This window comes from Hippocampus comes, unplaced genomic scaffold (assembly GCF_001891065.2).
Source record: "Hippocampus comes isolate QL1 unplaced genomic scaffold, H_comes_QL1_v1.1 scaffold158, whole genome shotgun sequence".
In the NCBI taxonomy this organism is placed as follows: Eukaryota; Metazoa; Chordata; class Actinopteri; order Syngnathiformes; family Syngnathidae; genus Hippocampus; species Hippocampus comes.
In genome coordinates, this window is record NW_017805548.1 from 2,146,523 (window position 1) to 2,168,580 (window position 22,058).

At 41.0% G+C, this 22,058-nt stretch overlaps 3 protein-coding genes across 7 annotated transcripts in view; 2 read left to right on the forward strand and 1 right to left on the reverse strand.

The window, feature by feature from the left end:
* Positions 1-2,465, reverse strand: part of pmm2 (phosphomannomutase 2) — a 9,586-nt gene extending 7,121 nt beyond the window's left edge. The window contains exon 1 of one of the 3 annotated variants that reach the window (XM_019879708.1): positions 2,421-2,465. In XM_019879708.1, coding sequence (XP_019735267.1) covers positions 2,421-2,450 — 30 coding nt within the window. In that variant the 5' untranslated portion in view covers positions 2,451-2,465. Of the gene's footprint in view, positions 1-1,088; positions 1,231-2,420 lie in introns of those variants that run through there. The other 2 variants (XM_019879707.1, XM_019879709.1) reach the window with 2 other exon arrangements.
* An 844-nt stretch (positions 2,466-3,309) lies between these two features.
* hmgb2a (high mobility group box 2a) lies at positions 3,310-5,888 on the forward strand. Of its 2 annotated transcripts, none has more exons than XM_019879710.1 (5): positions 3,310-3,433; positions 4,194-4,352; positions 4,566-4,714; positions 4,781-4,955; positions 5,045-5,888. In XM_019879710.1, the coding sequence occupies exons 2-5, from the start codon at positions 4,206-4,208 to the stop codon at positions 5,216-5,218; spliced, it is 645 nt and encodes a 214-aa protein (XP_019735269.1). In that variant the 5' UTR covers positions 3,310-3,433; positions 4,194-4,205; the 3' UTR covers positions 5,219-5,888. The 2 variants fall into 2 exon arrangements, with proteins under 2 accessions (XP_019735269.1, XP_019735270.1); XM_019879711.1 differs by having other exon boundaries at positions 3,328-3,433; positions 4,155-4,352.
* A 3,688-nt stretch (positions 5,889-9,576) lies between these two features.
* The window catches only part of wdr17 (WD repeat domain 17), a 55,158-nt gene continuing 42,676 nt past the window's right edge, over positions 9,577-22,058 (forward strand). Inside the window, exons 1-6 of one of the 2 annotated variants that reach the window (XM_019879677.1) lie at positions 9,577-9,776; positions 13,101-13,229; positions 13,844-14,027; positions 14,102-14,332; positions 14,455-14,565; positions 17,806-17,946. In XM_019879677.1, coding sequence (XP_019735236.1) covers positions 9,648-9,776; positions 13,101-13,229; positions 13,844-14,027; positions 14,102-14,332; positions 14,455-14,565; positions 17,806-17,946 — 925 coding nt within the window. In that variant the 5' untranslated portion in view covers positions 9,577-9,647. The remainder of the gene's footprint in view (positions 9,777-13,100; positions 13,230-13,843; positions 14,028-14,101; positions 14,333-14,454; positions 14,566-17,805; positions 17,947-22,058) is intronic. The other variant, XM_019879678.1, reaches the window with a different exon arrangement.

Below are 22,058 nucleotides of genomic sequence, written 5' to 3' on the forward strand. Positions count from 1 at the left end.
ATATAAATAAATTATTATGCTATTAGTGTTCCTAATCCACAAAATGCCACTCGTCTTTTTTTTTCGCGGGTTTGTGGCAGTTCGGGCAATGGCCAAAAGTCACTTCAGTTGGTGCTGATTCCACCAATGTTTCAAAGTTACTGTCAGTCCACCAGCGAAAACAGAAGTCCGACGTGTTCCCTCCTCCAACAACTGACTCAAATGATTAGCTAATCAGCAAGCTCTAAAGAAGCCTAATAACAACCTGATCATTTGAATCAAGTGTGTTGGAGGAAGGAAACATCTAAAACATGCAGGATAGGGGTGCTGAGGAGCAGAATGAGTGGCCGCTTGTCGAGTACATGACAGATGTAGAATGAACGTTAATGTACACATTTACTAACTGTGAAATCAGTGGCAATGACAGTGACATATGGTAATGCTTGGATTTTTGAGTCACCTACCACGCTACTCGGCAGCGTTGATTCCCAACAAAATACATTTGGGCAAAAAAACAAATATTTATTGATTACAAATATATCTTTGTTCAGCTATGCCAACTATTTATCGTGACAGGGACATATCTTCCAGTAGATGACAAATGTTACAATAAAGCAGCTCCTATATTTTGTTCTTCTACTTCTTCCTTTCATAACTTTGCTGCTGTGAATTGAGAATTTCTCCATTGCGAGACTAATAAAGGATTTCTTATCTTAATGTGTCCACCTCTTGTCGTTCATACCAAAGTCTTCTGCGAATATATCAACTTTGTGTTCACACTGAGTACGTCAGTGTGAAAGTAAATTGAGGGCGAAATCAGACATTTTGGATCGGTGGCGTGCCGTGGCATTTTTAGGAATTGAGTGCCTTGGCTCAATAAAGGTGGGGAAATTCTACTTCAAAGACAAGCAAGACTGAGCAATGAAAATTAAAGCAAGGCTGATTTGATCTTAATATTCAAAGTAGAGGCTGCATAATCGCAGTTCCATACTTGCAAACTAGTGATGACTGGACTAAGCGTTCCAGTATGACGAGCTTTGTACGACCCATTACAAAGAGCACCGTGGATTCCGCCCCGGTTGCCCACTTAAGTGAGGACGTGCACTCACTCATTCGTGTATTTTCTACCTGTCTCGCGGCTGTCAAAGTGCCATCAACATCAAATAGGCAGAGGGTGTTGGAGTCCACAGACATTTCACCCATCGTGGCTCACGGCTTCTTCAGTACTCTTTCCTGTGTGTAAGTGCGTTGCTGCCACCTACCAGACTGGAGTGTGAATGTACGAATGTAAATTTGTGCAGAAGTGGCTCAAACTTCACATTGTTTGCTTGCATTTTCCAGATTCAAAACATATTCTTTCTCTATTACTTTCCAATGGAAGTAGTGTAATTTCTCTATCAGTTTCATGCAGTTGATATTATCTAAACTCGTGTTTATTATTTGGCTTTTGACTCAGCATGAGACTTGATTTTCAGTTTTACTGTTTTTGTGCTTTCTACTCTTTGTTATTAAGTTGTGTTATGGTTTGTTGTTGTATACATTATTTTGCTCGATGTACAGCACTTTGTATACATCGGTGGTTGTTTCAAAGTGCTCTATAAATACAGTTGAGTTGAGCACTTTTAATCCTTCTTCGTCCAGTTGCTTTGATATAACTTTCAATAATACTAATTTGTTCAGTTTTACTATTTCGTCTCACAGATTTCGATCAGCATCCTACACATTCTGAAATTACTTAAAAAAACAAGAAAAAATGCATACTGAGATGGTGGTAGATATGCGCGTGCGCAGTGTTGATTTGCAGCAGCCGAACAGGAAAAAATCGCACAGATATGACGACATCTTAAGTGCAGCCCAGCGAATCGGCGTACCAAAATAGCGGCCATGTTGGCGGGGGCGACATTTCCATCGAAGTCAATGCATTTGCATTGAAATGTAATCGTGTCTTCCTCATTTTCAACAGATTTTTGCGAGGTTTACTTTTTTTGTCAACACCACAATGGCCGCTGTTGATGCAGGACTCTGATCCACTGGTGAAAGGACACTTTGATCCTCTCCTCTTTCATCTATAACTGCTTCAGACAACAAAGTGTATGCAGGAAAGTGGTGAAGATTGCACGACTGTCTTGTGTCCTATGTGTTGTGTTGTGTTATTTTTGTTATTTTGACTTCAAAATGGCGCCGCGAGAGTGGCTGCCTTTCCAGCAGCTCCTATATTTTGTTGTTCTACTTCTTCCTTTCATAACTTTGCTGCTGTGTATTGGGAATTTCTCCATTGCGAGACTAATAAAGGTTTTCTTATCTTATCTTAGGACATCTGAATGTAAGTTTTCTAAGTATGTGTGAAAGGTTATTCCTAATTTTTTTTTTTCGTTATTGTAAGTCTTTAATCGGAACGGTATAAAGCAGACTGTGCTGGCATTGTTCTCTGGTCTCCTTGCCGTCCACACCAAAGAAAAACGCTGATGCATTTGACACTACTATCTTATCCTGGCCGCATGCACGCTTCCTAAAACGGACGTGTCTATCTACTTTATTCATATCTATGGAAATGACGCCAGTTCGCCTACTTCTTCGTTGTACGTCTTGTCGGACAACTAACCATCCTAAATTGTTCACAGCGCCCCGTACTGTTTATCAGCTGGAATCATAGACTTTGTTTTGTAATGTTCTGTTTTGTAAGGTGTGGAAACATGAACGGTTAAAAACTAGGCTGGGAGTCACAATAACGATAAATTTTAGAAAACACTGCTTAATCACTATTAACTAGTCTTCATACACTTATTTGTTACCATTTAATGTCTTTGTGACAGTCTTTGTGGTATGACGACAAAAATAAAATTAATAAGTCTATCAACACTGTAATGGTCTGAATCCCATTCGCAAAAATAAAATTAACAAGTCTATCAACACTGTAATGGTCTGAATCCCATTCGGTATACACATAATTTGTATGTATTTTAACATCAGATTACTGCGGCACTGTCGATTGGCAACAGGTTCATCACATATTTCGTGTACTGCATACTGTATTGTATTATAGTAAACAATGTTGCCTTAATGTTGCACGACAATTACATTGTCAAATCAACAAAAAAAAAAATCGAAACGAAAAGCTCAACAACCGATGAGGAAATATATATATTTTTTAAATTTAGATTAGAACAAAGAACCATTCGCGCCATGTGTTTAAAACCCACGACTGACCAATCGGTATTCAGTCAAGACATATACACTGGCGTTTTCGTCCTTGGTATTTTGTCCAATCAAAAATTGCCTTTCTTCCTCGTCCTTTGGGTTCAAATTGAAACGGTTGTATTTGACCAATCGGCTACTGGTGGGAGGAGTTCTCCAAGTACTTCAAGGCAAGTTAGTGTGGCGTCGCAGACTGTGACAAAACCGCTACGCTTTGTACCGTCTTCAGTCAGACGCAGATTTTCTAAACTGCCAACAGGTAAGCGTTGACGGTTTTCGGCATTGTATGTTGATTGTTTTGTGTTGAATTACGAAAGACCTTTGATTACGGTTATTAGAAGGACACGATGTCTATGTTTTTGTCTCGAGGACTATCTTGTACTAAGCAACGTTTGGGGCTTTAAATATGTTAAGATGCCCGTCATAAATTCAAAGTAAGTGTTTAATGTAAATACTGATCTAGACTTTGTTTTCCATAAGTACGTTTGTTCGTGAGGAGCAAACTGCGCAGGCCTTCTTCGTAAACAACTACAGCTCAAACGCCATTTGGTTAACAGCTTTGCACGATGGCCGCTCGTCCAACTTTCGAAAGTAACTGGCTAGAAGGACCTCGCTTCTTTCGGGCTCTTAACGTTAGTCGTATGTAACGTATGTAAGTTTGTCGCAACACGTCCTGTGGTCGGATATAAGGACTTCCTCAACCACTTTATTAAGTTTTTGCGAAGTTCACTTTAGGCGGGAAGATACAAAATGGAGTCGTGTCTTTTTGTCTCTACGAGGCAGAAAGCCGATTAAGGCCACGAAGCATCTTTCAGAGTCTGTGCCCTGTTTATTGTTTGGTAAGACTGTTCAGTACTAACAAGTTATACTCGTAAGTTCCATTTATTACCAACATAAAGCACCCTCACGATTAATGTTAAATATATGTATTTTATACTTAGTAACTGGGCTTTTATCTCATCTTCCCTTCGAAATTTCAGCGTGTTCCTCAAAGTTTGACTTTTATCCATCCGCAATAGATAAAAGCAGCCATGACTAAGGATCCAAACAAGCCCAGGGGCAAAACCTCATCTTATGCTTTCTTCGTGGCAACCTGCCGTGAGGAGCACAAAAAGAAGCACCCAGGAACCACTGTGGGTTTTGCAGAGTTTTCCAAGAAGTGCTCTGAAAGATGGAAGGTAAATCGCACCAGCCTCATACTATCTAAAAAAAGTGTTTGGTTGCGTATTTTGATTATAAATGTAATGCTACATTTCTCCTGCAACTCGTATCTTAACATTAGTCATTTACTGCAGTGCTTATTTTTCTTGATGCCAAATGTACTAATAGTGTTTGTAAGTAATGCATGTTTAGTGGATTGTTCCCATGCCACATTTTGTGTCTGTGTATAGACCATGTCTGGCAAGGAAAAGCAGAAGTTTGAGGAGATGGCCAAGAATGACAAGGTCCGGTATGACAGAGAGATGAAGACTTACGTTCCTCCGAAAGGTGCTAAAAAGGGGAAGAAGAAGAAGGACCCTAACGCCCCCAAAAGGCCCCCGTGAGTTAAATAAATAAATAAAAATGATTATGTGTATGTGAATTAATAGGATCTCCTTTTCTCTAGCTCTGCTTTCTTTGTCTTCTGCTCGGATCACCGACCCAAGATCAAGGAAGAGAACCCTGGTATCTCAATTGGTGACATTGCCAAGAAGCTCGGAGAGTTGTGGTCTAAGCAGAGTGCTAAAGACAAGGCTCCGTATGAGGCCAAAGCTGCCAAATTGAAGGAGAAATATGAAAAGGTGATGACACTTCACTAGCTTTGTATTTCAGCACATTTGAACAATGTATCGCCAAAACGTAACATTTCACCTAAACTTATCATTCGTAGGATGTCGCTGCTTACAGAGCGACAGGCGGCTCAGGGAAAACTGACGCTGGCAAGAAAAGTGGCCCGGGTAGGCCCAAGAAAGCTCAACCGGTGGATGACGATGACGATGATGATGACGACGAAGAGGATGAAGACGAGGAGGACGAGGACGATGATGACGACGAAGAGGATTAAGCAAGCGGTTATGCATGTGACGTTTGCAATGCATTAAGCTAAAATCTTTCGTCGTGTGGGTGTTCAAACCGTATAGCCTGCTGTCCCTGTTGATCAACTTCTTCGGGTGATCAGACCTGTTTATTCCTTGTCAAATTCAGGGATTTAGTTTGTTTTTTTCTCAATTAGCCCCCTTATTTCTTTATATCCTTGTTGCTATATTCAAAGGGTCAGCTCTAGGTTTGTTGTACCATATTGAAAGACTGTCCTACAGTCACTGGACAGCAATGTATCAGCAAGGTTTGAAAGAAATGTTTTGCTTTTCAAAGCACTGCTTAGGTTTGTGTTTAGTGGTGCTGTTCATTCACTGTCATTTTACTCAGACTTCTAGTTTGACTTAAAAAAAGCAGCCATTTTAATGTTAAAACCTTCATGTAGAACTGAATTTTTTTTTGTAATAAAATTTTGTATATTGGTTATAGTTATGTGATCTGTTATTTCTCCACTGCTTTATGTGATGTAATTCTCAAAACTTGCTGTGAACACTCACTCCTGAGGCATGTTTAAATTGCTTTCGGTTTACCTTTGCAAAAGAAGATTAATGAGCTGGCCGAGTTGTACATAAACTGTTCAAGGCAAATATTAAAAGTGTTGTTTTGGACTTAGTGTCCATTACTTCTGTGATTGCCAATTTGTAGTGTTGGAGGCATGGTGTGTTGTGGGGAAATTGTACAATGTCACTCAATTGGGTCATGAATGATTACTAGTGTGTCATCTATATTACAGTATATTTTTTTTTTTTAATATCCCTCTTCTTCCCTAGAGCCTTTTGAGGTCAATCTAGTGGTGCAACCCCACGCAAATTTTCTGTTACAAAGTCAGTATTTTATTTTTACCTCTGCAGTAGCCTGTTGGATCGCTTCGGTTTAGTGGAAGTCACTGGAGTTTTGTCACTGACAAGAAGGTGCACTAACCTATGAATCCACTTTTCAAATTCATGCAACAGAGCAGCTTTTCTTTGAACAAGGGCCAACTAAGTGATATGATCTCACTGTGTACGTTTGTGAGTGGATGTAGGGTGGGCTAATCTTGCCACTATTTTAATTAAAATTGTTAAAATTGATTATCAAACTACTGAATTAACACTCCAAAAAACTTGAGATGTGTGACAATGTCATCACAAATTTGAATGTGCATATTGCATCTATAATCCACAGAAGAGGAGCGTGGATTGAAAATGTCATCTATGTTATCTACATTTGTGTGTGTGTGTATGTGTGTGTGTATACAGGTCCTTCTAAAAAAAATAGCATATTGTGATAAAGTTCATTATTTTCCGTAATGTACTGATAAACATTAGGCTTTCATATATTTTAGATTCATTACACACAACTGAAGCAGTTCAAGCCATTTATTGTTTTGATACTGATTTTGGCAAAAAAGAAAAAGCGAAAATCCCTAATTTGCATATTTCATCCGGCCAATAAAAAAGTGTTTTAAAAACAACCCAAAAAAAGTTAACCGTCAATTATGTTCAGTTATGCACTCAATACTTCAGGAACCCTTTTGCAGAAATGACTGCTTCAATGCGGTGTGGCATGGAGGCAGTCAAATCAGCCTGTGGCACTGCTGAGGTGTTGAGGCCCAGGATGCTTTGATAGCGGCCTTAAGATCATCCACAGTGTCGGGTCTGGTGTCTCTCAACTTCCTCTTCACTGTATACCACAGACTCTCTTTGGGGTTCAGGTCAGGAGGGTTGGCATGCCAATTGAGCACAGTAATACCATGGTCAGTAAACCATTTACCAGTGGTTTTGGCACTGTGAGCAGGTGCCAGGTCGTGCTGAAAACTGACATCTTCATCTCAATAAAGCTTTTCAGCAGATGGAAGCATGAAGTGCTCCAAAATCTCCTGGTAGCTAGCTGCATTGACCGCACCCTTGATAAAACACAGTGAACCAACACCAGGAGCTGACATTGCACCCCTGACCATCACTGACTGTGGGTACTTGACACTAGACTTTAGGCATTATGGCAATTCCTTCTCCCCACTCTTCCTCCAGGCTCTGGCACCTTGATTTCCGAATGATTTGCTTTCATCCGAAAAAAGTACTTTGGACCACTGAGCAACAGAGCTTCTCTGTAGCCCAGGTCAGCCGCTTCTGCCGCTGTTTCTGGTTCAAAAGTGTCTTGACCCATTTCCTGCACATGCCTGTGCACGGCGGTTCTGGATGCTTCTGCTCCACTCAGTCCACTGCTTCCACAGGTCCCCCAAGTTCGGCCCTTCTCTACAATCTTCTTCAGGGTCCAATCACCTCTTCTGGTTGTGCAGCGTTTTCTGCCACACTTTTTCCTTCCCACAGAGGTGCCTTGATACAGCACTCTGAGAACAGCCTGTTCACTCAGAGATTTCTTTCTGTGTCTTACCCTCTTGTTTGAGGGTGTCAATGGTGGCCTTCTAGACCGCAGTCAGGTCAGCAGTCTTACCCATGATTGCGGTTTTGAATCATGAACCAGGCTGGGAGTTTTTAAAAGCCTCACGAATGATTTGCGGGTGTTTAGAGTTAATTCGTTGATTCAGATGATTAGGTTAATAGCTCCTTTAGAGTACCTTTTCATGATATGCAAATTTTTTGAGATAGGAATTTTGGGTTTTTATGAGACACTACATAGGGCGGCCCGGTAGTCCAGTGGTTAGCACGTCAACTTCACAGTGCAGAGGTACCGGGTTCGATTCCAGCTCCGGCCTCCCAGTGTGGAGTTTGCATGTTCTCCCCGGGCCTGCGTGGGTTTTCTCGGGGTACTCCGGTTTCCTCCCACATTCCAAAAACATGCTTGATCACTCTAAAATCGTCCCTAGGTGTGAGTGAGGGCGTGCATGGTTGTTCGTCTCTGTGTGCCCTGCGATTGGCTGGCAACCGATTCGGGGTGTCCCCCGCCTATTGCCCGAAGACAGCTGGGGTAGGCTCCAGCTCCCCCGCGACCCTAGTGAGGATAAAGCGGTTCGAAAGATGAATGAATGTATATACATATATATGTATATATATGTATATATACATATATATACATGGCAACAAGGAAAGCGGCTACGGCCAAATACCTCCAGCGAGTGAGGCAAGTCCTAAGAAGCCAGCTCAATGGCAAGAATAAATAAAGCCTCCGCCTTTTTAAAGGACCAAAAGTAATTGGACAAACTCACATAATCAAAGAACAGAGTGTCACTTTTAAATACTTGGTTGCAAATCGTTTGCAATCAAGGACAGCCTGAAGTTTCAAATCCACAGTCATCACCAGCCACTGGGTTTTGTCTCTGGTGATGCTATGTCAGGCTGCTAATGCAGCTGTCTTCAATTCCTGCTTGTTGTTTGGGCATTTTCCTTTTAGTTTTGTCCTGAACAAGAGAAATTCAGGTCAGTTCATTGACATGGCCATCGCAAAACATTTTACTTTGGTTTCTTTTGCAGTCTGCTTTGGGTCATTGTCCATTTGCATTGTGAATGATTTTTGAAACATTTGGCTGGATATGAGCAGATAATGGGTTAACACCTTGTGGTGAATCCTTTGAATTTCCTGTGGTGAAGTTGTCTTTTAATTGTTCGTTGGACACAGATAAACCCACCCCTAGGAGAGTGTTCTTGATCTGGCCAACAACTGCGAAGAACTTTTTTCTTGACAAGGGAAAAGATTTGTCTGTCATTCACCACACTTGTTTTCCATGGTCTTCCAGATTATGTTGGTGTTGCTGAGCTCAGCGGTTCCCTCTCTATTATTAATGTGTACCAAATAGTTGATTTGGCCACATAATGTTTTATCTACTTTTCTGATCAGATTGTTTTGATGTTTCAGCCTCATGATGGCTTGCGTCACTGAGAGTTACAGCTCTTTGGACTTCATGTTGAGAGGTGACCATACTCGATTCAGAATGAAGATTACACACTTGAAAACGAACTCTAGGCCTTTTATCAGCTCCTTGTAAGTGAAATAATAAGGAAATGACCCATACCTGGCCGCCGAACAGCTGAGGAGCCAATAGTCCAATTACTTTTTTGGTCTTAAAAATGTGTTGGAATTCCCACAACTTTCACTTGATTTGGACATAAATACTGTAACATGAAATTAAAGATCAAAGTTTGCACCGAAAGCAGCCTTGTTTTTTTTCTCCGCAAATGCAATATTAACCAGACTTTTAAAGAGTTTTGACAAGTGGAGTGGCATTGAACGTATTACATTCTGACTTGACTTCTCCTTTTATGTTGTGATACAGATATGAAGACATTGTTCCAAAACATTTTATTCCTCTTGGAACTTGAAAGTGAGCCATACATTGATTGGCGCAGTCCGTAAACCACCTCATACGGTAAAGCGTCGAATCACTTCCACGTACTCCGGCATCAAGCTTGAGCAGTGACAGATGTATGTGCATGACTGGCAGTAAAGATGACCAATAACCGATGAAATCGAGCTCTCCAACTGCCCAATCGCTGCCGCCACCGAGGCCTATTTCACCAGACCCACCGGGAGGGAGTCCAGCCTCTGTATCAAGGAGCTGTCCGTCGGGCTCCACCAGTCAACAACCAACGGTAAGCAGACGACCACAGAACAAACGATTTAGCACCATCCCTGTTCGCGCTGGAATGTCAAGTAGCAGCGGTGGCATACCAACACACATCCAAAAACCAACAAAGGGCGAATGTGACATCAGCATGCCTCTGAAGTAGACGAGGGCGATCTGCGACGTGAACGTCGAAGTAGACACTTTCCTTGGGTATTAGTTAGCTGTGCTGAAACCTGTTGATGTCATCTCTTACGCTCTTAAAGAACGACAAGCAACGCGCCTCCAAAATGAGTCTCTTTAACAATTTGGGCCAGAGGTAGCTAACACCATTTTAGCTTGTTAGTTATACTGTACACTGGTTATTCTGTTCAATGATGCTAATATATCACATGCACAAATGGAAACATTTCTGCGTTATAATCGAGATAATCCGCATCAAGTGATCATGCTTTGCAAGTACAAAACGAACATGTCTCTGCGTCATTGAATTACTAATACCTCGAAGGTAGAGAGACGCGCCAGATCAGTACCAATCCGCTTCGTATTTTCCCCTTAGAAACGCAGACACTTGTCATCTTTACCGATAAGTAATGGCAAATAAGAATCAAAACAACAGCGGACAAAGAGGCCTGCACGTGTCAGGTGCATATACTGTGTCTTAACAAGTAGCATAACACCGTCTTTCCATCAGCGCTCATAATTAAACCGCGGGGAACTCAAAATAGACATTATACAGGCATTTGACAAACGTGCTGCAGCGGGCTTTTCAGTTTTGAGATGTGGACGTCTTCGTGCTTTTTGCAGTCATTGGTTCTTCTCATTGGCTTGTCGCACAACTATGGCACCCGGTGTTTGTTAGTATGACTGCTACCCATCAACCCAGGCGCTGTTCTTTACACCGTCAGATGTTACGTGTTGCAATCTCTCGTGCGATGCTGCCACCGTTAATTATTACAATAATGTGCAATTCCAGGTTGGGAGAAAACGTGAGCAATCGACTATGACTAAACAACATTGAAACACAGAAATGCAGACTGTTGCTGTCCGGGGTGCTGAAAATCGATAATGAAACAAACGTGTGGGCTCAGGAAGCACCCCGCAGAAGTCCATTTCAGCTATGTATGTTCTAAAAAAATACGTTTAAAAATTTTTAAAAGTCCAGACCAAATGACAGAACCAAATAAAGAACTAGCCATATAAACTAAATAGGACAAAAACTACAGTGAAAAAAAAGATCTCCATCCTTTTGTAATTTTTTTTTAGTTTGATCGGTAAATTGTCAATCCTTTTTCCATTTAGATGATTCCTCGTTATGTAACCATGAAGATAATAGGCATCTTTTGATATCAAAGCACACGTTTAAACAAATATGAGTTGCGTTTCTTATCACTAGATCACTTGTCTCACAAATGTACTTAATTGACTGCACTATGCTGTAATCAAATTTAGCCGTGTGCTTTCCAAGTCAAATTTCACCATAAAGAAGACGCCAATCACTTATCATCATTATTAATCATTTCCAGTGGTTTAATATAGGACCACTGAAATATTCTGGTTGGCCTACAACTCTAACCCACCGAAATGTTTTTCAGTCAAGAGATAAGCAGTTGCCTTAGCCAATCACTCTTCAGATTAGTGCAATCCTCTTCACATACTGTAGGTCTGTGTAATCATCTTGTCCTATTTAAACCGTAGCACTACAGAATGTGTTGTGATGTTGTGTTCTAAAAGGGATGTAAGTTAAATTGGAGACAGTAATTAAGATAAGAAAACCTTTATTTGTCTCACAATGCAGAAATTCCCAATTTACAGCGGCAGAATTATGAAAGGGGGAAGTAGAAGAACCAAAGAAAATCAATAAATATCAATTATAAAATATAAATATAAGCATATTAAAATTTGGGTGAGTGGGGGTGAGTCCAGGTTTTCAGTCTGTCTATTCAATAGCCTGACAGCAGTTGGCAGGAACCAGCGGTAGTACCTCTCCTTCTTGCAGCGCGGGTGAATCAGTCTCTGGCTGAAGGAGCTGCCCAGTGCTGTCAGTTAGTAATGAAGTAATTCTGTTAGTAATAACAATTAGTACGCCCCAACTGATATGATGTTTTTTAGAAATACTGTAAAATAATAATTTCAATAGTCAATACGCGGTTGGACACATTGTGACTCACGCGTATTTCACAGTTTCTCTGATTTTGCCTCTTCGTCCTGACTCCTCTCCGCTGTAGCGTCTTTTTCTACTGAAGGCTGTGATGCAGGTGTCTTTTTCCGAGAGAAGAACATTGCTATGGATAATTGTTGGGGTATATCCTTTTTTTAAATTATTCTCATTTAGAGTTTGTTCCATCTTCAATTCACCAATGGCACTGGCAAAGAATTGGCATCTGGAGTACCAGGTGAAGCAATTTAAAATGGTACGCGTATATATGATAGTTTTTCTCAACACACTGCAAATATGTGTCCCATGCCTCCGCGTCAGGTCTCTACGAAGGATGGCAGTGATTTCCTTTTCACAAACTCTTGCATCTACTTTTTTCTGTTTCGTTCATGTTAGGGGCCGTTTTATGGGTATTGCTCATCATGGCATGCGTGCGTATGCGCGCATTGGCACGGGTGGGCGCACACGTACGTATGTGCGTGTGTGTGTTTGTGCGTGCGTGCGTTCATTGCTTGTTCACTACATCTTCAGTCAAAAAGAGTTGGGCACCCCTGCAGTTCAGAGACGAGGCGCAGAGACTGTTCACAGTGGTCTACCGTCCCTTAGCCAATCAGGATGTAGAACACAATGCACAACGCCAAAAAATAAATACATCTGTGAAACAGCAAAGCCGTGAAGGATGAACCGGATTATAGTGAGTGTTAGGTTGATGGACCTGACAGTGAGGGTTCACTGTATATGTGGATAGAACTAATGAATATGACCACTTAGTCGATGACAAGGTGACAGAGAACATGGGGTTGAAAGCATGAGTCAGTCAACTTTTTTACTTTCTGCGGTGCCAAATTGCAAGTACGCGGTGGTCGAGTGTATTACCATGCTGAACCGGTCTGTGGCAGGAAAAAAAGTTCAGAACCACTGCCTCCGGATTATAATTTGCAATTAGGTTGTCTTTTATAGATGGAAAGATTGCAAAAAATGCTTTCAGTAAACAGAGGTTTATTTTACAACACTATGACAACAGCCATGTTTCAAAAGTAAGATTAAACAGAAGAAGCAGTGCTGTTGTGAAGAGCCACATAATCGTATCCTGTGGTTTGTTCCCATCCATTTTGTTGTAGATAAGCCCTATCTGAGTGAACTGATTTAACTCATTAGTCCTTTCATATTATTGACGCATGTGTATTTGTCCAGGTGAGGATGGCCAAGGTGAAGCAGGTGGGTTTGCTTGCAGCAGGCTGTCAACCCTGGAATAATGACGTATGTGCTGCAAGTGGAGACCGCTTTGCCTACTGTGCTACTCTTGCTATATACATCTACCAGGTAAACTGTGCATTAATATTTTAACCTGTCTCACTATGATACCTCATTGTAATTCTTACTTGTGAATGATACTGCCGTTGGGCTTTTAATTGATAATTACACTTTGGTTCGGTTAGGTGGATGTTTAATTCATACTTGATTGTTAAATACTTTAACGGAACTGATGAAGTTTGGATGCTCATGTAGAAAAAAAAAAGATTCCCACAATTTTTATAGAGGTCAGCATACAATAATTCATGGTCACCCTGTGGTTCAACATAATTCCATCACCCATGTGTGTGTCATCTCCCATGAAACATGAATTCACCTGCGAAATAAGAGACTCATGGATAAATAACTCCAGCACTCCATCAACTGTATTTCACCTTTGCTAAAGATTTGGCAGAGGTCTCGATATGGTCATTATGTAGTAGCGTCGGTAGGACAACAAATTGAATGGTGACCAGAGACCATTACGCAATACTGGAATAGCTTCAACTGTATATCTAACATAAGGCAATGTTGTTTCTGGTATCAAATTATTATCCCATTGTAATATGAAAATCAGATATCCAAACTTCACCGAAAATCACGAGGACACCGGTGAACTCTGACTTACTATCAATCTCTTGTAGTTGGACCAGCAGTACAATGAATTCAAGTTGAGATCCATCATGTCAGAACACAAAAAGACAATAACGGCCATCAGCTGGTGTCCTGATAACCCCGATCTGTTTGCATCAGCTTCAGCTGATAACCTACTCATTGTGTGGAATGTAGCTGAGCAAAAGCCTGTAGCACGACTGGACAACACTAAAGGTGGGATGGCTGATCAAAGTGGTGTTTTACTGTCAGAAAGTTGTACGCCATCAACAGCACGTCCTTTCTTTCAGGTGTCCCTGCCGCAGTGAGTTGGTGCTGGAATTCAGCTGATGGTGTGGCGTTCGTCTCTCAACGTGGCCCACTGTATATTTGGGTCTACGGGAATTCTGACTCTGGAGTGACAGTGCATAAAGAGGCCCACTCCTTCCTGTCTGATATCTGTCTCTTCAGATGGCACCCAACCAAAAAGGGAAAACTGGTATTTGGACACACAGATGGAAGTTTGTCTATTTTTCAGCCAGGTATGGATGTTTTTCCCAACGTGCACTTTCAACCACGTCTTTGTTTATTTTATTGATTTATTTATTTTTTTGCTGTAAACACACAATGTCTTAACTCCTCTTTCTTCCCATGTGTACCGTAGGATGTAAAAGTCAAAAGCATGTGTTGCGTCCTGAATCTTTGGAGGGAACGGATGAAGAGGACCCAGTCAGTGCCCTGGAATGGGACCCTTTGTCAACAGACTACTTATTAGGTTGGGAAAATTCAAAATGATCCCTCCTCACATTTTTGTCCATTGTAAATGCAGACTACAAACTTTACCAAGTGGAAAATGGGTGTCGATTTTTGTCTGGTGCCTGTAACCATTAAAAACTGACCTGCAGACACAGTTGAAAGAAATTCAGCAAGAAATGATGATGCTGTTGAAAGCAGACTCGCACTGGTTCCACAGTCACAATTTCCCACCTTTTAATGTTGCATGTCTGAAACCCAGCGTTGGGATGTTTACTTTAAAAAACATTCTGCTGCAGTTACCAGTTAAAAAATATGGAGTTAGTAATGTAAGACAAGTACCATAATATTAAAGTAATGTAACTTGATTACCCCTCCGTGAGCCGTCACCTTACCGTGGTAGAGGGGTTGTCAGTTGTCATTTGTCAGCAGCTTGGGCGCCCGTCCGTCATTGTCACGCCGTCATTTTTTTCAAGCCGAACCAACCTGCAATCGTCGGTCGGTCAGTCCATCATGTTATTTTAATTGCGCTTCCGTCGTCGCATCCGTCGGTATATTTCACCATTATGCCAGTCTGTCAGTCATTCTGTCAGTCTGCCCCTTCAAAAAAATAAATAAGCAAACAACGCAAAAAAAAGTAAGTCATAGTACAACAGATGAAAAATCAAATTAGATTGAAATGGTAAATAGGGTGCACTATCTAACACTGGATTTACATCATCCGGTTGCTGCCCAAAGAACTATACACATACATACACTCAGATGCTTCGTAAATTTGACAAACACTTATTTGCCAATCCATTGTACTGTAAATAGTACAGTCAGCACCTGCAGCTCTTTTATCTCCTAAACCACCAAAACGTTTTAAAGTTTAAAATGGCTTAACTTAACCAAAATCCACGGGTTAAAATCCAGTCCAAGTGGAGTACACCTACTCTTGTCTTTAAATGCCCGTCATCTGCTTCCGCTTCTTCTTCTTCTTCTTGAACAAAAACATTACCCAGAATGACCAACGGCAGTCCATTGAGCTGTATCTTGATAATTTCTCCATTTCACTCCTCGAAAGGTTGTTTGGCCAGGGCGCGGCCTAGGACGAAGTCAACTGCATTTTTCTCCCTGCATTAAAAATGTAATGTCTTGCAAAATAATCAAAACTTTTAATGATCTGATTATGTGTTTTTGTTTTCTAACAGAATACAGTTAAATTTTATGTCTATTCTGAATATGTAACGCCGGTCGGTACATATATTACTCCCCAAGCATGCATAGACCAATGACCGTCTTTTCCCCAAACCGAGACTGTCCGACTGCGGTACCTATCCAGGGCCGGCGCTAGCCATTTTGGTGCCCTAAACATAAATGCTTTGTGGTGCCCCCTACACCCCTCGCACCACCCCTGACAGAAATGAACAATATCTGAGTACTTGTCAGTTTTGCTTTATTTCACAAAATAACTGACAACAATATTCATGTTTCAAAAACTTTCACAAAAATAAGAGGTAAATAATAAAGATAAGTATTTATAAAACACTAAGAATGCCACCAAATACTCAAATAAATAAAAATAACTAATTAAAAAATACTATTAAATGCCACTACGATGAACAAATAAACATGGTTGATCATCTGAAACTTTCACTTGGCCTTGAGTTCCTCCTTGAACATATTGAAGCATTGATCCTGTATTCAGAAGTACAAGATAAACTATCCAAGGATTCTACAGTGAAATATAGTTTTGAACCATGGTACAAACATTTGCTAAATTATGTAATTATGTAGGCCAATATTTCAAACACAGGTACATGAAAATGTCAATATTATAACTTTGTAGACAAGGACATATAGGGCACTATCTAAATATTCTGGACATAATGTGAAAACAGTGAATGGGCGAAATCTACACAGCTTAAAGCTTGAATTGTTTTCCAAAGTACATTTTCACCAATAGATGTCACTCTTGCCTGATGAACCTCTCAAAAATGTCGGCATGGTCGTTGCATATAAAACAACTTTGTCTCGGAACATTCCATTGACTTTTCATTGCGCAATCAATGTGCAGGTCATAGCTGTTCCACAACAGTGTTTTGGGTTGTTTTTGGCGAGCTTGTATAACGCAATTGCCACTAGTATTTCTTGACGTACAGTAGGTTTTTCGGGAGGAGTACCTGCAAGTGATGCGTGAGCATCGTGAGCATCATCTCGCTGTTTTTTTTTTCTTTTCCTCTTTTCCGCCCCCGACTCTTGATGCCTTTTCGACAACATGTCCAGATATTGAAGTGTGTCTTCTGCCCATATTTAGTCATGGCTGTATCGCTTTCCCATGCCCGCAGTGAAACGTTCCGTTCTTGAAACAATCATCGGTTAATTTTGATACATTCCTTACTGGAGACCTTGGAGACGCACAGAGCATAGGAATATGCCAGTTGATACGAGCTAAGAATCGGTTTAGGAGAAACAAAAGTCCCGATGCTGCACCATAAGTTTCGGTACCACCCTTTCTGATTATATAAATATGTTGAGAATCCCTTGTGTGAGCCGCAGCGCTTGTCTGTAAACCATGGGTGCCCGGAATATTCTGCAAACCTTCGAAGGTACTGTTCATCATCTCCAGCCTGTATTTGGATAGCCAACATCCTCACCATCCGAAATTAACGAACACGGGGGGGGAAGAAAAAGGACATCTCTCCCTCAACAATATCCAAAAATAAACTTCTGCCAAATTTGCAATTGGTGCAAAATGGAACGAACTACTAGGGAATGAAAGAGAGGGGGGTGGCTGGGCACCAAAGGTAGACCTTTTCTTCGGGTCCTCCGGTTTCCTCCCACATTCCAAAAACAAGCGTGGCAGGTTAATTTAGAGGGACAATTTAGAGTCTAAATTGTCCCTAGGTATGAGTGTGGGTGCGGATGGTTGTTCGTCTATTGGCTGGCAACCAGTTCAGAATGTACACCACCTACTGTCCGCGGCTGGAATAGGCTCCAGCACCCCCTGCAACCCTTGTGAGGATAAAGCGGATCAGAAAATGGATGGATGGATGGATATATCTATACAACTAACTGAAAGACGTTGCCATGAAAGCCTGGCAAAGCATCAAAAGATGAAAGCAAAGTTTTGGCCATATGTCCTTGGTGATGCAGTTATTGCAAGCAATTTTGTTGCTCTTATTCTTGCAATTTTCGGCTTGTCCAGGCCACCAAGGGTGGTTACGGCAAGTCATTTAATATTCAGCAAGAGAAATGTAACAGTGACTCTTTTTCACAGTGTCCAACCTCAATAATGGCATCAGGCTGGTGGACAGTGAGGCCTTGGCTTGTATTACGTCCTTCTCCTTCCCCTCAGCTGCTGCATCAGTTCAGTGTCTTGCGTGGATCCCCTCTGCCCCAGGCATGTTCATCACTGGAGGTAAACAAAAACAATTTGGGTGGGTTTCTCTTTGCCTTGATGTGTGTTTCAATCAATCTTTGTACAGCAATACAAAATGTACCCTGTCATTAAGGGGCCTATTTTTTCATGTGCTTTAGTAAGGAAAAGCGTGTTGCGACGCACGTTTTTTTGCGACATTTAAATTACTTAGGAGGTCCCCTGTCAAATCAAGCAGTTGCGTGGATTCTCCCAGAGACTTGAGCATCTTTCCTCTTCCATGTGCAGGAGGCTGTACTAAGATCTAGCGCCTCCTCAGGTGAAAGATCACATTACACAATTTAATTCATTGAAATGCTTCCATGCACGTGGGTGACCCGAGTACTGGTGGCTTGGAGTTTGTCTGACAACAACTGTACTCATGAGTTTTTGAATTATTTTTTTGGCATATGCCAGTCGTAAAATCCATACAAGTGACGCGCTCACGCGGGCAACACTTAAATGACTCGCTTTTCAACTCATGGAACAGCTCCAAATATGCATTCAGTCATGAACACAATCTTTTGCTTTAATTACTTTTATTGTATTTATTTAATACAGAATGCAAATACATGTGCTCCTAAACCTTTTCGGGGACAGTGGTTACTACAGTGGACAGCTTATCATGTTATCAGGCAACTGGGTGCATGAAAGGGTTAAAAGTAGCTTGTTAGATGACCTGCACACGTCACTGGGGACAATCAGTATAAAACTTAATGATTCACGTGCAAGAAAGTTTGACATGTAAACTCAATAGATCTTGATGGAATTCAGATGTGGCGGCATGGTGGTCGACTGCTGAGCACGTCTGGCTCACAGTGCAGAGGGGAAGGGTTCGATTCTAGGCCCCAGCCTTCCTATGTGGAATTTGCATGCTCTCCCTGTGCTTGGGTGGCTTTTCTCCAGGTTCTCCGGTTTCCTCCCACATTCCCAAAACATGCATGGCAGGCTGATTGGACACTCTAAATTGTCCCTAGGTGTGATTGTGAGTGCGAATGGTTGTTTGTATGCGTACCCTGCGATTGGCTGTCAACCAGTACGGGGTGTGTACCCTGCCTGAAGACAGCTGGGGTAGGCTCCAGCACGCTCGCAACCCTTGTGAGGATAAGAGGATTCCAAAATGGATGTATGGATAAATAGAACTCATATGTCTCAGGAAAACTCCACAATCCAGGACTTGCAGGCATCATCAGAATTCATCGGGTCACACCTCTTCTGTGCCTGCGCGAGTTTTTACCGGTTACACGCGTAGGTGTGTCACGGGCGAATTGCTGTACCTTGAAAGTGCGTTTCAGTGAATTCCTCATGCCCGTTTCTTGCACACTTTAAAGACGCGGCGATTCTCCATCCAGGCTTCTGAGACACCCAGACATGGGTAACCTGGAAATTTGTGCGCAACCACCAAAAACGCGTGATTCAGTGAAGTCTGAGTGAGGATGACCCTAATTTCTGAATCTTGGAGTTTTCATGTGTCATCAGTGTCTGATTTATTAAACTTTAAAACTCAATTTACAATGGTATCTCAGGAACTATTTGGACATACAGTAAAAAACACACACACAAAGAAGAAAGAATTACCTTGGTCATAAATCAATATTTGTGCACATAAGATAATTATCACCATGGAATCACAGTTCTCAAGAACAAATCATTAATTTAATTACAACTAAAGGAAGAAACTGAAAAAAATGACCTGAAAATATCTACTTAACATTTAAAAAAGAAGATGGACAACATTGGGCAGCTCGGTAGCGAGTGGTTAGCGCGTCGACCTCACAGTGCAGAGGTATCGGGTTTGATTCCAGCTCCGGCCTCCCTTTGTGGAGTTTGCATGTTCTCCCTGTGCCTGTGTGGGTTTTCGCCGGGTACTCAGGTTTCCTCCCACATTCCAAAAACATGCATGACAGGCTGATTGAACACTCCAGATTGTCCCTAGGCTGTGCAGAAATTATATTATCAGCATATACTGTATTGCCAAGACACATTCATTCACATTTGGAGTATGTATGAAAGTAAAGTACTGTAGCTTATGTTTCAAGTTTAGCCAGTTGAGAAAAGGTGTTGCTTCCCTTTCTCTGTCAACATTTGGTGGTAGAAATAGTGGAAGATACAATAGTTTTGTTTGAAAATTAATTGAGGAACAAAATATTGTTGATCATTTAAAATAGGCCAACATTTTTCTGATCAGACTTTTTGACTTGCTGTGATCATCTTAACAGGAAATGTTGTTTCCTGTCTCATTCCACAACTGTGCTTACCAAACACCGCCGTTTATATTACAATATTGCTTTGGTATGGTTTTGACTATTCTTTTCTAAAGATCACGGTACACATAAAATGGATATATATTGCAGATTTGTGCCAAACCAAAGCGGAAGGTTCGAAAAATACGAAAGCACTTTGAAAAAAAAAAAGATTTTCACACTTTTAGAAAATGTTAAGAAAGTGCATGAAGCTAACAAAATAATTCTCTGAGCTGAAAACATGGCTAGAATACATGTTGAGGACTCCTTAATGAGGAGCCAGTGATTGAAACTGGAGAGGTTGTTGGCTTGTACCCTGAGGTATCAACATAAGTTCCAATATGAGTTATGGCCCCCTGACTATGAGGAATGCCTCAAAACGTCGAATATGATGTTTTTGCCTTTGAGAGGCGCTAGACCTTAGTACTGCCTCCGAAATGCGGAGGCCAAAAGACACTTCATAATGCATGCACTGACAGATTTGTCAGCGCCACGCCCTGATGTAAAGTGTCTCCACCCACACTGTCAGAAAATAAGGGTACTGCTGGGTGTACTTATTGGTGCAACTTTTTGTTATGTACCTTACAAGGGCTTAAAATTGAACCCCTAGATACAAATAAGTACTGTTTATGGTTCAAAAGGGTAGATTAATGGTCCAAACTATCAAAGGGGTATATGTACCATTATGTGGTAGGGTTAGGGCACAAACCAGTGTGGTTCAATGATTGGCTTGCAGGATGGGCGACCCAGACCTGGAAAACACCGCTGACCGGTATCTATGATCGCCCACTCGGGACTAGTTTCTGTGATTTTTCTACCCATTAAAGCATTTTTTGCGATTTTGAAGATATTTATATTCGGGTCATTTGTTTGCCATTCTGTTGACTGTGAGAAACATTTATACATTGTAAAAGTCACAAAGGGCCAATGCAGTGAAGGATGGTCATTTTTCTTTTTACCAGTAATTAAGTTTATCGGAGTTTTTCACCCTTCCTCCTCTTTTCCTCCTTAGCTAGTTGCTACCGAAGTAACATGGTAGAAAAAGCATAGTTTTACAAACAGCCACTGGATATTATTCTCTTTTATTATTAATACAGCCCTCTTGATTTTTGAACACATATGTTGGTTAAAAAGTGAATTCAACACAGCTTCGAGCTGGCGTCCTCCACCAGGGAGTGACTATCGACTGTCCCTTGCCTTGGAGGGGATGTCGGAAGGGGTGTGACATCTTGGCTCACAGCTGTTTCGAATAGCAAATAGAGGAGACACATTTGCCGTGAGTAACACATGTAGATGTACTGTAAAAAGGTTCATGTTAAATCCAGCTAAAATGGGAAGATTAAAAAAAATTTCAATGTTCATTCATTTAAAAAATGCCACAAAACTATGTTGTGTCAAATCAACGTATATCTGTCACAGGTGTAAATCTGTGGAATAATTTTGAAACTGACCTGAAAATGAGTAACTCGCTTGCTGAGTTCAAAAACAAATTCAAGAGAGTAGTACAAGAAAACTACACAAATCAGAATTAAGCTGATAAAATTTGATACATTCATAAAATACAGAAATACATCAGAATTACATTGATAAATGAAATGAAATGCAGTATCCGTTGTGAATATGAGAAAATCGACATATAAATGTGCTAGAATGAGTATGTATAACAAACCGAAAGTTGTATAAATAGATAAGTATAGCACACATATGGGTAAAAGCATTTGTTGATATGTAGACTTTTTCTTTTTTTTCTGTATTGAAAAATGATAAATTCATATATTATATAACAAGGGGTAGGACTAGATACGTTTTTTACTTCTTCCTACTCCTTTGAACATACAGTATAATTTGTGATGATGACTATTTTCTTTTCCT